Here is a 13,660-nt window from a genome sequence, read left to right on the forward strand (position 1 = left end):
CTTTTCCACAAACACCGCCAACCATGCTTCCCAACCCTGACGGCTTCCCCACTACTCCTTTCAGAGAAGATCCATCTTCCAACACCTCTGCAATAAAACAAGCTGGAAGGGAATGCAACCTTGCTATAGGAAGTACATTCCCACATTAATAGGCCTCTGGCAGATCTGCGAGCAGTGTTGCATAGTTAAATATTAAACATTTTGCAAATGTATATGTCAATAAAATTGATGACTTGGCATAAAATCTGTGTTTATGACAGAACAGGCAAACATTATAGCAAAGAATGGTTCTGGATTACATTGATTAAAATCCTGGAGGGGAATTAGTCATGTATGGGACTTTGACAAAAATACATGAGAAATTTAAATTAATCTGGGTAAGATATTCGAATTGAATATTTAGGTAGAACATTAAGATAATTGGTACATTGCAAGGTGCTCCTTCCATCATGTTGAAGACTGCTGTCCCATCAAGTAGCTCTTGCCCCCCTCAGAATTGATTACTCAAATCAAGTCCTCTTCTTCATTGCCTGTCATAGCCCACCCTCTGTAAACTTGAGCCTATTTAAAACTCAGCTGCGGCCTATGTCCTGTCCTGCATAAAGGCCCCTCTCACACAATACCTATGATACCAATGAGCTTTATCAGCTCCTGGTTTTCGAGTGATCACATTCAAACACCCTTGTATCTAAATCTCTCCTATCTATTTCTTACTTGGCCTCTTGCGTTTCTCCCTTTCGCTCCATCATTGGCAGCTGTGCTATACCCCATGCTCTGGAATTTCCTCCCTAAGCACCTGCGGCTGTCTGCATCACCATCCTCCATTAAGACTTGCTGCAAATCACATCATTTTGATCAAGCTTCCTAATATATCCTCCTTTGACTTCCAGTTTTTCCTTCCTCTTCTGTGAAGTGCTTTGGGAATTATTTATATGTATGTAAATGTAAGTTGTTGCTGGTCATTGTTGCTGGTAATGATGGTGATGAAGAACAGTTATGGGACTTGTCTTGGGCCAAAAAAATGCTAACACCAGTTTTTATTTAAACTTGAATCTTTTCTATGAATTTTAACATGGATATAAACTTGTTTCTAGATCAAAGGTATGCCATTTGGAAACATTTTTTCAATCAGTGATGGCCTCCTGGACAACAGTACTGGTATTCCGTTTTTCTGTGTCTCTCCAATGGGCCCCGCAGTTGCAGATTTGATGAACAACCCCAGTGCTTCTTTAACATTGTCAGAAGCTGAGACAGATTACTGCAGGTATGTTCCTCTCAATAACTTCATGCAACTACACAAGGTCACACACTGACCCTAAACTATTTCTCTGTTTCTGTCCTGATCTGTATTCCTCCTCCTGGAATTTATAAAGTTGCAGTGTATTGTGTTGTAGCAGAAAATAAATGAACCAAATGTTGAGCACTGATGACAAGATCCCTGCAGTAGTGGCCACTTTTGGGAAGTAATTGATTACCTTTCAAAGTAAACTATTTGCAACAAATATCAGCCTCTTGAAAAAATCTCTTGTAAGGTTGTCATTATGAAAGATTGATAGTATGTGGGACTGGACTAAACTCTGCTCTTTTCCCTCTAGAAGGGATTAACACTCATCTTAAAATAATGGGATAAACTCTCCTGTGTCTTGAAGATTATAATTACTGTCCGTGGGTTTGGAGGGTCATGTTTATTCAGGGAAGAGAAATCATAGACAACTAACTTTCTTGAAGAGTACTGCCATGGTGAACAAGCGAAATGCAATGGATGTGACAAGTTTTCAAAAAGCTTTTAGGGAAGAAAATCTGGTATCCATATTGCTGTCTGATTTAAGTGTCTGCGATCCCAAACCAACGGTTGACTCTTAACTGTCCTCAGTTGTATCAACACCTTCTTAGGGCAAGTAGAGATGAAAAATCAATGATTGTATCACTCACACCCCAAGAATGAATTAAAAGAGTAAAAGGCAGAGCAAATCACAAGGAATAATATCGAAATGTTCAGAAGATTTTGTATATTTCAGAAAATTGGCCAGTAGAATAAAACTCAGCTCAATTTGGAGAAATAATTAGTATGGAAACAATAACCCATAATAGGGAGTATATATTGGATTGAACATTGACTCAACGAATGTGTTAGGAAAAATACTTGGTGATCGTTGTAGAAAAATACTTGAAACCATAAATCTACTGTATGACTGTAATGAAAATGTCAATATAAGCACAGTAATAATAATACAAGTTAAAATAGAACTTTTTCTTTATAAAGCACTACTTATGTGAAGGGTAAACAGATTTGGACTGGTTGGGTGAATGGCCTGTTTCCATGTAGTAACTGTCATGTTTTTCTTTTTGGATCTCAGTTGGAGTACTGCATGCTGTTGATCATTTAGGACTGTTCACTCAAGAGTTGTGAATCTTTGGAATTCTCTATCCCAGAAAGTTGTAAATGTTCCATTGTTGACTATAATTAAGGCTGGTCTGTCAGGGAATCGGGGATATGGGCAGCGGGCAGGAAAGTGGAGTTGATGCCAAAGATCAGCCATGATAGTAATAAATGAGAAGCAGGCTTGATGAGCCTACAGTCTATTCCTCCTAACTCTTATGTACCGGTCACTCTAACATGAGAAAGATATTATTGTCCTAATGAGCCACAAATCTGATATCAGATTCCAGGAGTTTTATTTCTGAGGATAAATGGAGATCACTGAGCTTATTTTCATTAGGAAAGAATACTTGAAGTAACAAGTTTTCAAAATTATGAAGAGGATTGATAAAAGTTGATAACAGATAAATTGTTCATATTAACAAAGGGATCAAAGAATAAGGAACACAACTTAAAAATTTAATCAAGAGCAGGTAGGGAATTTGGTCTGAATTATTTCATATAATTAGCAAAAAACAAATGGATTGAGTTACCAAAGGAAGCCATTTAAGGCTTGTTGGAGGTAAAATTCCTCATGTCAGAATGTTTCCACATGGTAGATAAATGCTCTAAATTGTAGTGATGCAGGAATTGATATGTATGTTGAAGTTTTTTAAAATTCATTCATGGGATGTGGGTGGTACTGGCTGGGCCAGCATTTATTGCCCATCATTTGAGAGTCCACATTGCTGTTGGTCTGGAATCCTTCCCTAAATGGACATTAGTGAACCAGATAGATTTTTATGACAATCAGCAATGGTTTCATCATCAGACTTTTAATTTCAGATTTTTTATTGAATTCAAATTCTGTCTTGGTGGGATTCAAACCTGGGTCCTCAGAGCATTACCTTGGGTCTCTGGATTATCAGTCCAGTGGCAATACCACTACGCCACCACCTCCCCTCAAATGTTTCCAACAATAGTCTTCAATATCAAATAAGTTAGTTAACTTGTTGGACAGAAGTGACAATTAAACTCTGTAAAGATGGCACATTACAATTGCCAAATACTTAAGAGTCCTGCAGATCTGTTCTGAGTAATGCACAACTGCTGGCTGACTGTATTCTCACCTGAGGAACAGGCAGCCAGCAGTTGAAAATTGAGGGAGTGGTGGCACCTTGCACATCTCTTTTGAGGCCCAAGGAAATTTTCAAGTGGGCCTGGAAATGGATAATCAGTATACTTATGGGGAGACAATGGCGTAGTGGTATTGTCGCTGGACTAGTAATCCAGAGACCCAGGGTAACGCTCTGGGAACCCGGGTTTGAATCCCGCCACGGCAGATGGTGGAGTTTGAATTAAAAGTCTAATGATAACCATGAAAAACATTGTTGGAAAAAACCCATTTGATTCACTAATGTCCTTACCTGGTTTGGCCTACATGTGACTCCAGACCTACAGAAACATAGTTGACTTTTAAATGCCCTCTAAACAAGGGCATTTAGGGATGGGCAATAAATGCTGGTCTAGCAAGTGATGCCCACATCCCATGAATGAATAAAGAAAAACTTGTCTGTTTTATCCTGGTGGTTGCTGAAATAAGCAAGTTAGGGTCCTAAGCAATGGTAGGGACCCCATTTGCAGTTTTCAGGTAAAATTGAGGATGGCGTGTGCAATAAACATTTGCCTATTTGTACCAGGCAGTAAACGGCCTAACCACTGGCCTTTAAAAGCTCTCAAATATTTTGGGGGTGGGGGCAGAAGGAAAACGAATGTTCTTTCTGATTCCTCAAAAAATACTGTGGCCCACTGCTGACCCATGCTTGACCTTTAGAATTGGTTGTCATTCCTGGCCCAATCTGCCAGTCAGCTCAGCGTGAGAGTTTGCTGACAGCATTCAAATGTGACCTGAACACAAAGAAAGGTTCGGGCTCGCCCCTGTTACCTTTGGACAGGCGATGAGTCTGCTCTACCAGCTTTGTGGTTGTTTTGTGTGAAAGACTAAAACCGCCCGCATTATTTTTAAACCCAGCTCAGAGCAGGCACTAAGCAGATGACGTGTTTTATGTGTTCAGCACAGCAATGCTGAAAGTTAGCTTGTGACTGCTGATGTTACTCATCAAATCTGAATGGAGAATAGTTCGAGAAGATCTGATTGCCACTATCATTTGATAGAATCTTACTTGAAGAAAATAGTATCATATACTAATCTGTGAGATGGGACGTCATGCAATTTCTCCTCAACAAAACAAAGCACAAGAAATATTTCATAAACCTGCACATAACAATAAAAACTTTAAACTCTCAAATGCCTTTGTTACCTTTAGCTTTGACTTTTCTAGTGCACCACTGGAAGGCCTCCCATTAACTTTCATCCTTTTTTTCAAATATTTCTGTGATCACCTTCACTATCTTTGTAACCTCCTCCAGAGCCCTACAACACTCTGAGATATCTGTACTCCTCCAATTCTGGCCATTTGAACATCCCTGCTTTTTAATCACTCCACAATTGGTGACCGTGTCTTCAGCTGCCAGGGAATTCTCCCCCTAAATCTCTCGATTTCTCTTTCCTCCTTTAAGATGGTCCTTACCACTTTAACCAAGCTTTTGGTCATATGTCTTTTTGTGTGTCAGTGACTGTTTGATAACAGTCCAATGTATGCCTTCTGATGTTTTACTACGTTAAGGTTGTTGCTGATGTTAATACAATGCATCAATAACAACAGCTTGCATTTATATAGTGCCTTTAGCATAGAAAAACACCCAAAGCCACGTCACAGAGAGATTAGGAGATGGCAAAAGTTTGGTCAAAGGTATTGGTTTTGAGGAGGGTCTTAAAGAAAGAGGCATCAGGGAGATCCCAGAGAATAGGACCTAAACAGCTGAAGGCGGAGCTTCTGAAAGGTGAAAGGATGTGGTTGCACGAGAGAATGGAATCAGGGAAATGGAGTGTCCTAGAGAGAAGGGATTATAGGGCTGGAGGAGGTCACAGAGATCAGGAGAAACAATGCCTTGTAGGGATTTACGAACAAGACATTTAAGATGTTGGATAAACCAAAGCTGGGCGTGACATGTAAGTGGCATTTGGTGCAGGAAAAGATAAAAACAGCAGGGGATTTGTATACAGTTTGTGGAGGATGGGAGATCTTCAAGGGGCGTATTGAAAGAACCGAATCTGTATGTGACAAAGACAAGTCTGAAGGTTTCAATGGAAGTTGGGCTGAGGTAGGGATGGAGGTAAACTATGTTCTGGAGACGTAAGTATGTAGTTTAAGTGACGCAAAGAACAGAAATGCAGGGTTGTTTGAATTTTTTTTATTTAGCATTTAGATGTTGAGAGGTTGTTTCCTCTTGTGGGAGAGTCTAGGACCAGAGGGCATAATCTCAGAGTAAGGGGTCGCCCATTTAAAACAGAGACAAGGAGGAATTTCTTCTCTCAGAGGGTAGTCAATCTATGGAATTCCTTACCGCAAAGGGCTGTAGGGGCTGGGTCATTAAGTATATTCAAGGCTGAGATAGACAGATTTTTAATCAGTAAGGGAATCAACGGTTATGGGGAAAAGACAGGAAAGTGGAATTGAGGATTGTCAGATCAGTCATGATCTCATTGAATGGCAGAGCAGACTCAATGGGCCGAATGGCCTGCGTCTGCTCCTACATCTTATGGCCTTATGGTTGGAAACTTAAGGCAGGATTTTTACCTCGTCGGACGGGCGGGCGGGCTCAGGAGCGGCTGCAAAACCAACTGCCGCCCACGACTGCCAATTAACGGCCAGCCAGCGTGAATCGTGTGCTGCTACACTGAGTGCTGCAGGGGCGGGGGTGGGAGGAGGGCGAGTGCTGATGTTTGCGCATGCACAGGGATGCGCTCAGTGAAAGCTCTCTGAAGGCACAGAACCGCCTCAGGGAGCTGAAGATTTTTAACATTTGCAAATAAAGAATTGAAATAAGGAAAACATGTCTCCTCATGTGACTCTGTCACATGAGCTGGGACATGTTAACAATGAGCTTTAAAACTTTTTATTTTTTTTAAATCACTGGTCGAAACCTCATCCCGTCTGTGGATGAGGTTTTGCAAAAAATACAAAGGCCTGTTGGCCTATTTACTGGCCCACCAAACAAACGGTTGGACGGGCAGCGAAAATTTTAATTTAATTAATTGATAAAGGGCCTTAATACGCCTCTTAATTGTCAGCAGACGCGCTATCGCCTCTCGAGCACACCCGCTGAGTGAAAGATCGCAAGAGTGCGCGATGACGTTGGGATGCTCACCCGATGTCATCGCGCACTATTTTACTCCCGTTCAGGTTCGCGCCCACCCAATGAGGGAAAAATTCTGCCCTTAGTGTTAAACAGAGCAGCAAGCTTGCAAACAGTCTGAAGGAATGGCTGAGAGGGGATTAGAGTCACTGATGAGGAAGCTTGGTGCTTGGGGCCAGAAGAGATGTTTAGGTTTGTTTAGGTGGAGGAAGTTAAGTCTTGCCCAAGACTGGATGTTGATAAACTGTTTGACAGAACAGAGGCTGTGGAGAGGTAAAGATGAATGTTATTGATATAAATGTGGAAGCTGAACCCACATCTGCAGATGATATTTCCAAGGGTCAATATTTAGGTGAGGAAAACAAGTGAGCCAGGAGTGGATTTTTGGAAGACTCTGGAGGTGACATGGGAGTGGAAAGGAGGCCATTGCTGGAGATGCTGTGGCTATAATTGAAAATGTAAACATGGAATTCCACACGAGTCGAAGATGGGTGACTTTATATTATGGTCAACCAAGTCAAAGGTTATAGATTGATGAACAGTGGTGGGATATTACACCATGGCCCCAGTAATGGAGAGTGTTATCTGTGAGTTTGTTTAGGATCAGTCTGGTGCTTTTGGAGGGCAGAAGCTGAATTTGGAGGGATTGAATCAGGGGGCTGAATTTTCCCCCATCGGGGGTGAAGTTGAATGGCGGGCACGCACAGGCACGCTTCCGATCGGCGCCCCCAATTGGGGGCGCGGTGCCATTTTACCTGGGCAGGCCAATTAAGGCCTGCCCAGCGTGATGTCTGCACAGAAACGCTATGCGCTCCCTGTGTGGATGGGGGGGGGATTCCCAAAATCGAGAGTGCACTCTTTCGCGCATGCGCACGAAAGAGCGCACTTGATCTCCCTGAGTCTAAGTGCTGCCTTAGGGAGATCGGCTGTAGATGTCAAAAAGATAAAAATAGAAAAATAAAATTTCCCTAACGTCCCCTCATGTGACAATGTCACATGAGTTGGGACATGTCCATAATTTTCACAAAAACGTTATTAAAATTTTTTAACGCTACATGAAACCTCATCCCGCCCGTGGATGAGGTTTCACGCTTTTTCCAATTCGCGCCGGGGCTCCTGGTCTGCCCGCCAACCTTAAGGTTGGACGGGCAGGTCCTTTAATTACTAAATAGTCTCTGTCAATGGCCTCAATTGGCCATTGACAGGTCGGCGGGCGCACAGTTGATTTCGCTGCGCCCCCGCCGTCCTGAAAATTTAAATGGGGCACGGTGGCGTCGGGAGTTCCCCCCGATGTCACCACGCGTCATTTTAAGCGTCGGCGAGCGGGCCCCGCCCACGCTCGCTGACGCGTAAAATCCTGCTCAGCGAGTTGCAGCAGAGATGAGAGGGAACGCATGTTCAATGTCTTTAGAGTAAAGGGAAGTTGGAGTTGAGGCCTCTGTTAATGGATACTTTAGGTTAAAGGGTGTATTTTTTTTGAGAAATGTTTTGAAGGGAAGGCAAGCAGTGCCTGAGGAGAGGAAATAATTTGCAATGATAGCTAACATGGAGGCCCAGAAGAAAGTTTGGCTGGGCAGCAGTTTAGTGGGAATGGGGTCAAGGAAGTAGGAGGCATGCCTCCTAGATGAAAAATTCTCGGAGCAACCTGGGTAGAGAGGGAAAGAGAGGCTGGGGCATGGGGAGGCTGGAGGGAAGTTTGTCCCAATAGCCAAAGATGCAGCTCAAGAAAGATGAGGATGATCGTGCAGCAGTTGGAGTTTGAGGAGCCTGTCCAAGCTATTCCAGAGAAGAGTAGCAGAGGAGTTTGAACGGCGTCAGTAGATGTAGGAAATAAACAGAAATCAGCAGAGATCACTGAGCAGGAAGGGAGCAGAATCCAGAAGAGGATGAGAAGCAGCAGAACAGATCAAAACTAGTTTTAAAGTAATGAAAAAAAGAGTCAGAGTTTGCTGTGTTATTTATGTTGTTTAACGCTAATTATTGAACATTTTTTTGTGCAAAAATGACTGAATTATCAGGAGTACACTGGATATGGTTTGTGAGTTGCGTCTAAAAATTTTGAAGGAAGAAATGCTGAAAAGCCAGTTAATGCCAAACTGGGTGTGCTGTTCAGGGAATTTGAATAGTGGATGAATTGGGGAGAAAAATCAAGTATTCCAAGGCTTTACTGTTCTATAATGAAATCTGAATGATAATCTCATGAAGCAAGATGTCACAGTTGGTTATTTCAAACTGTTTAGTTTGTTGTATATTCACTTTCTGTGTTTTATTTGTGTATAGACAGAATCTCATTGACCTTGAAGACTCGAGGTGTGCCAGGCTGACTCTTACTGGTCAAGTGGTGACTGTGCCCACTGATGAAATTGAATTTGCAACGCAAGCTATGTTTTCAAGGTTTGTCTTTTTACCCGTACAGACTATAGTGATCCAGCTTAATATTGACTAATTAATGCTTCGAACAGATAGAATGGTCATAGCACTCAGGCATATGTTAAGGTCATACTATTATTTTTGTTCTGAGTGCTGCAACATCTCCCCAATTATAATGCAAGAATGAACTGTGATGTGCTTTGTAATTGCAGAGCGGGTGCAGTGCTCAAGTTTCATTCCAATTGAATTAATTTTATATTCCGTTAGAAATAAGTAATGGGCCTTCCTCAATGGCTTAAAACAACAAAAATAAATCAATCTGGATTCTTCTCCCCATTATAATTTTGTAGAATTTGTATTCTTGAAGAAATGGATAACTGGTTTTGTTGAGTTTTAACACTTGCCTCTTGTTCACAATTCCACACTAAGAATTGTCAGGTCTTTAATGTAGGATTAGATTTTTGAATCTGAAATTCCCTAGGGGAGGCAATGGTATTGTTGCTGGACTAGTAATCCAGAGACCCAGCATAATGCTCTGAAGACCGGGGTTCGAATCCCACCACAGAAGATGGTGGAATTTGAATTCATTAAAAATTTGGAATAAACCATTGTCAATTGTCATAAAAACCCATCTGGTTCACTAATCCCCTTTAGGGAAGGAAATCTGCTGTCCTTACCTGGTCTGGCCTGCATGTGACTCCAGACCCACAGTAATGTGGTTGACTCTTAAATGCCCTCTGAAATCAAACCGCTACAAAGTCTCTGTGGGTGTACCTACACCACATGGACTGCAGAGGTTCAAGAAGGCAGCTCACTACCACCTTCTCAAGGGCAACTAGGAATGGGTAGTAAATGCTGGCCCAGCAGCGAAGCCCACATCCTGTGAATGAAAAAGAAATGGTGGTGAACATGCATTGCCAAAACCCCTCAACAGCTCACAACATTACACAGGCACTGCAAATACCTGGCAAACGTACCAGTAGCCAAAAAACAATATCCAATACAAGCACATGTTCCACTAAAATGTTCCATATTTCACCAGAACGGAGCTAGGGATGTCTTTAAGTATTGCTGAAAATGATGTCCCCAGGTTTGTAGGATAAGGAATGGGCATTGACGGTGGGGGGCGGGATGGCTTGGCAATGTCAGTAGTAACACAGGTGGTAAGCAAAATGACATTCAAATCCTAAAACCACCTGATTTGCACATGTTTATTAGGATTCCACCTGCATCAAGTGGGACCATTGGATGCCTCAGTTGAATCCAAAAGTCAACCGCATTGGGTGAGCCTTGGATGTAGAATCAGGGAAAATTTTTGACTTTTCAAATTTCTTCCCACTAGCTGAAAAAAGAAGGCAATATTGAGATATTTGTACCCCTCCATATACCTCAGAGCATTGTATGGCACAGTGGATAGTGAGTAAATGATAAATGGGGTGCAGTGTGGGGGAAGAGAAAGGAAGATGATAAAGAGAGGAAAAAAGCAAAATTGAAGAGGAACATCATAAGGGGGATTTTTAAGGCAGAGAAAGAGATGGTAAGGAAGAAAGGGAGCTCCAGTGGACAGAGGCACAGTGGCTGAAGGAATGCAGGGAGTGGAGAACAAGTCGTAGGTTGGTGCTGGTAGGAACAGGGGATGTGAAGAGTGACCTAGGGCTCAAGAAGACCACAGAGCAAGGGAGGAGAAAGGAGGAATCAGTCAGTTCCTGGGAATACTTGTGGAACTTGCTGAAGACGGAAGTGGTAGGGCCTCAGTTAGGATGAGAAAATTGGCCATGGCATTCTGGATTATTTCATTCAATAGGACACAACTTATATTTGAAAACTTTTCCAATGTGCACACCCTCCAGTCCTCTACATTTTCTTGTCATTCTCTGTTCCTTCTGCTATCAGAATGACCATTTCTTTAAGGAAGTTTTTTTCTCTTCCTAAAACCTTAAGATAATGCTCTTTTACTGTGCTTTTGCTTCTTCCTGATTCTGCTTCCCCCTACATGACAGCTTGATACCCACTTACTATCCTGAGCTATTCCTTTGTACATAATGAGCATTGTAAGTAGTTGTTGTATTATTGTAACATTTTGAATCATAGCTTTTTGTACATTGTCTATTTTTATACGCTGCAGGCTATTTTGTTGGCAGATTAAAAATGTTATCACAGTTTATAACCTGCACTCAATTTAATGGCCCGTCTCATCATTTACAATTGCATTCTCAAAGGAAAACTTAGCCACCAAAACTGCTAGGACAAATGTAAAGTGTCTTTAAGCACAAGTGGAACCAGGAATAAATGTGAAATTGTACTTAATGCAGATGCAGAAGAGAGAGAATCCTCTGTTATGAATATAGTATTTGCTGATCCATTTAACTGTTTGTGCCAGCAGGCATCCAGTAATGAAGAAGTGGCCTCCAGACCACAACTGGTTCTTTATGAAAATGAATATCCAACATGTGTGGCTCCAGGACTGGTTTGGAGGGGTCACCATCATCCCACTGGAAGATTATTTCAAAGCAAACCCTGTGAACACTGAATAGCTTGTAAAAGAATACCATTTAAAAGAAAAAGAAGCATTGTTTACAGTTTTTGTGGGTTCCCATTTTGTATCTTCAGGCTGGAAAAGTTTTTTGTTTTCAGTATTGGTATATTGGCTGAGTATAGGACGAACATTTGAACATGAACATTTAATGGCAATCCCTAATTGTCTTTGAGAAGGCAATGGTGAGCTGCCTTCTTGAACCACTGCAATTCATGTGGTAAAGGTGTTCCCACTGTGCCGTGAGGTAAGAAGTCCTGGGATTTTGACCCAGCGATGTTGAAAAATACACTGAGATGCGCAATGGGGCAACATTGCCGCTTCTTCTTGCTAATATTTTTTTGCCTACACATGCCATACATTATCAGATTAGTGTGCTAGCACCCTCTGCAAGAAATGTGAGGTGTTCAGCATAGTTACTAACTCCCAGTGCTGTATTGTGTTCATGTCCAGTATGAGATTGCTCTCAGAAAATAGAGGTTATTTTGATAAAATTCTGCTAACTTTGTTCAGAATAATTTTTGTCTGCAAGGTTTTAAATGTTGTGGTTATTCTATCCTGAGCTTAACCCACTGTAGCATGCAATTTTCAGTAATTACACAGCATTGCAGCTTGAATTATTCTGAGTTAGTATAGATGTACTGTACCGCTTGTTTCTAAATCATCTTTTGTAATTGGCAAAATATGAAAAAGTCCACAACAGAGCATTTGTTGGTAGCAGAAATTTACGAAAGTTGGTTGCAATCAAATGTAACCCTGATTATTGATCATATTGGTAATCCATACTGAGCTATACGATCAAAACAGTCTGTTGCCTATCTGTGCTACACAAGCTGTGTTCATCTCTCCTTCAGCTGCTGCATTGGAGGGTCTATGGTATGTGCGATTGTATTAAAATTTGTAATAACATTATGTTTTACATTTTGCTGGCTAATATTAAAATATACTCAAATTTATTGTGGATGAATTTGGCTACAAAAAATGTCAAGAGAGAAAAGGTGCACAGTTTGACTTCATGGGCATGTGATGGACAAATAAAGGTGCCCTCAGATCAGCCTGGAGTATTTACCAATCGAAAGGGATTCCACCCCCACAATTTTTCAGCTGGTTTGAGACTGTCAGAAGGTTTACATGCATTGAGATATCCTGGATTCTGCCATGATCTCTTCACTCAGCACCCATCATATCTCTCACTGACCTTCACATCTCTAGTAATTGAGTAGATAACTCCTTGGAGATGAGGGTTACCCTCTGAGGAGTAGCTGATGACACCTGTGAGAAACTCTACAACTAATGAACAGAAAGGTACAACATGAGTGCTCTGAACAAGTAATTGGATTGCTGAAGATGTGATTCAGGTGCCTGGGCAGATCCGGGGCTGCCCTTCAGTATGCATCAGCAAGGGTCTCCAGAACTCTAGCGCTCTTCTGTGCCTTGCACGTCATTGTGCCTCATAGTGGACTGGAGCTACAGGAGGAGGAAGGTGAGGACTGCTTTGAATCCTCAGTGGAGAAGTTGCAGGATGAGGAAGAATCTGATGTGGTCAGGGGGACTGAAAAACCTGTGATGGAGTCATCCAGGCACAATTCAGGTTCCTTGAGTATATGAAGCTTAACGGCACAACAATGCTGAATTCATTACCTGCGGGCCCCTCCCAGTCACAAATCCCAGAGTCAAAAATTCCTCCAACTTATTCATACTCTTTGCTCATCTTCCACCCTGGTTGCCATTCTCCATGCGGCTAATGTGCATTTGGAAGCTGGGAGGCAACAATTGAAATGAATGGACAATTGAAGCTTTAAAATAAAGTGCATGATACATTTACAATTTGCAATATGTTAACACACTTACATTTTTATAATCATCAAAGTGAATTGCATTGTGCAACTAAAAAGTCTCCCTTTTCCTTTTCCGTTTACTTCTACATGGCGTTACCCCTGTCACTTCTGCAGAGCTAGAGGAACGTTGCTCATTCCCCTGCCCTGAAGGCTGAGATGCCTATAGCATCCATTCTCTGGCCCTTGGGGTCTGTGTGGTCCTAGCCAAAAGGGCAAACTCATTTATCAGAGGATTTTCAAAAGGCATTTGATATGATGCCACACAAAAGGTTAATATGCAAGATAAGGGCTCATGGAGTT

The 13,660-nt window shown here is 41.8% G+C and overlaps 1 protein-coding gene across 2 annotated transcripts in view; it reads left to right on the forward strand.

Moving 5' to 3' along the window:
- Nucleotides 1-12,478, forward strand: part of creg2 (cellular repressor of E1A-stimulated genes 2) — a 36,997-nt gene extending 24,519 nt beyond the window's left edge. Inside the window, exons 2-4 of one of the 2 annotated variants that reach the window (XM_078545627.1) lie at nucleotides 1,095-1,264; nucleotides 8,900-9,013; nucleotides 11,370-12,478. In XM_078545627.1, the coding sequence (XP_078401753.1) occupies nucleotides 1,095-1,264; nucleotides 8,900-9,013; nucleotides 11,370-11,523 (438 nt within the window). In that variant the 3' untranslated portion in view covers nucleotides 11,524-12,478. The remainder of the gene's footprint in view (nucleotides 1-1,094; nucleotides 1,265-8,899; nucleotides 9,014-11,369) is intronic. The other variant, XM_078545628.1, reaches the window with a different exon arrangement.
- Nucleotides 12,479-13,660: the final 1,182 nt, after the last annotated feature.

This window comes from Cetorhinus maximus, chromosome 7 (genome assembly GCF_964194155.1).
Source record: "Cetorhinus maximus chromosome 7, sCetMax3.hap1.1, whole genome shotgun sequence".
Classification (NCBI taxonomy): domain Eukaryota; kingdom Metazoa; phylum Chordata; class Chondrichthyes; order Lamniformes; family Cetorhinidae; genus Cetorhinus; species Cetorhinus maximus.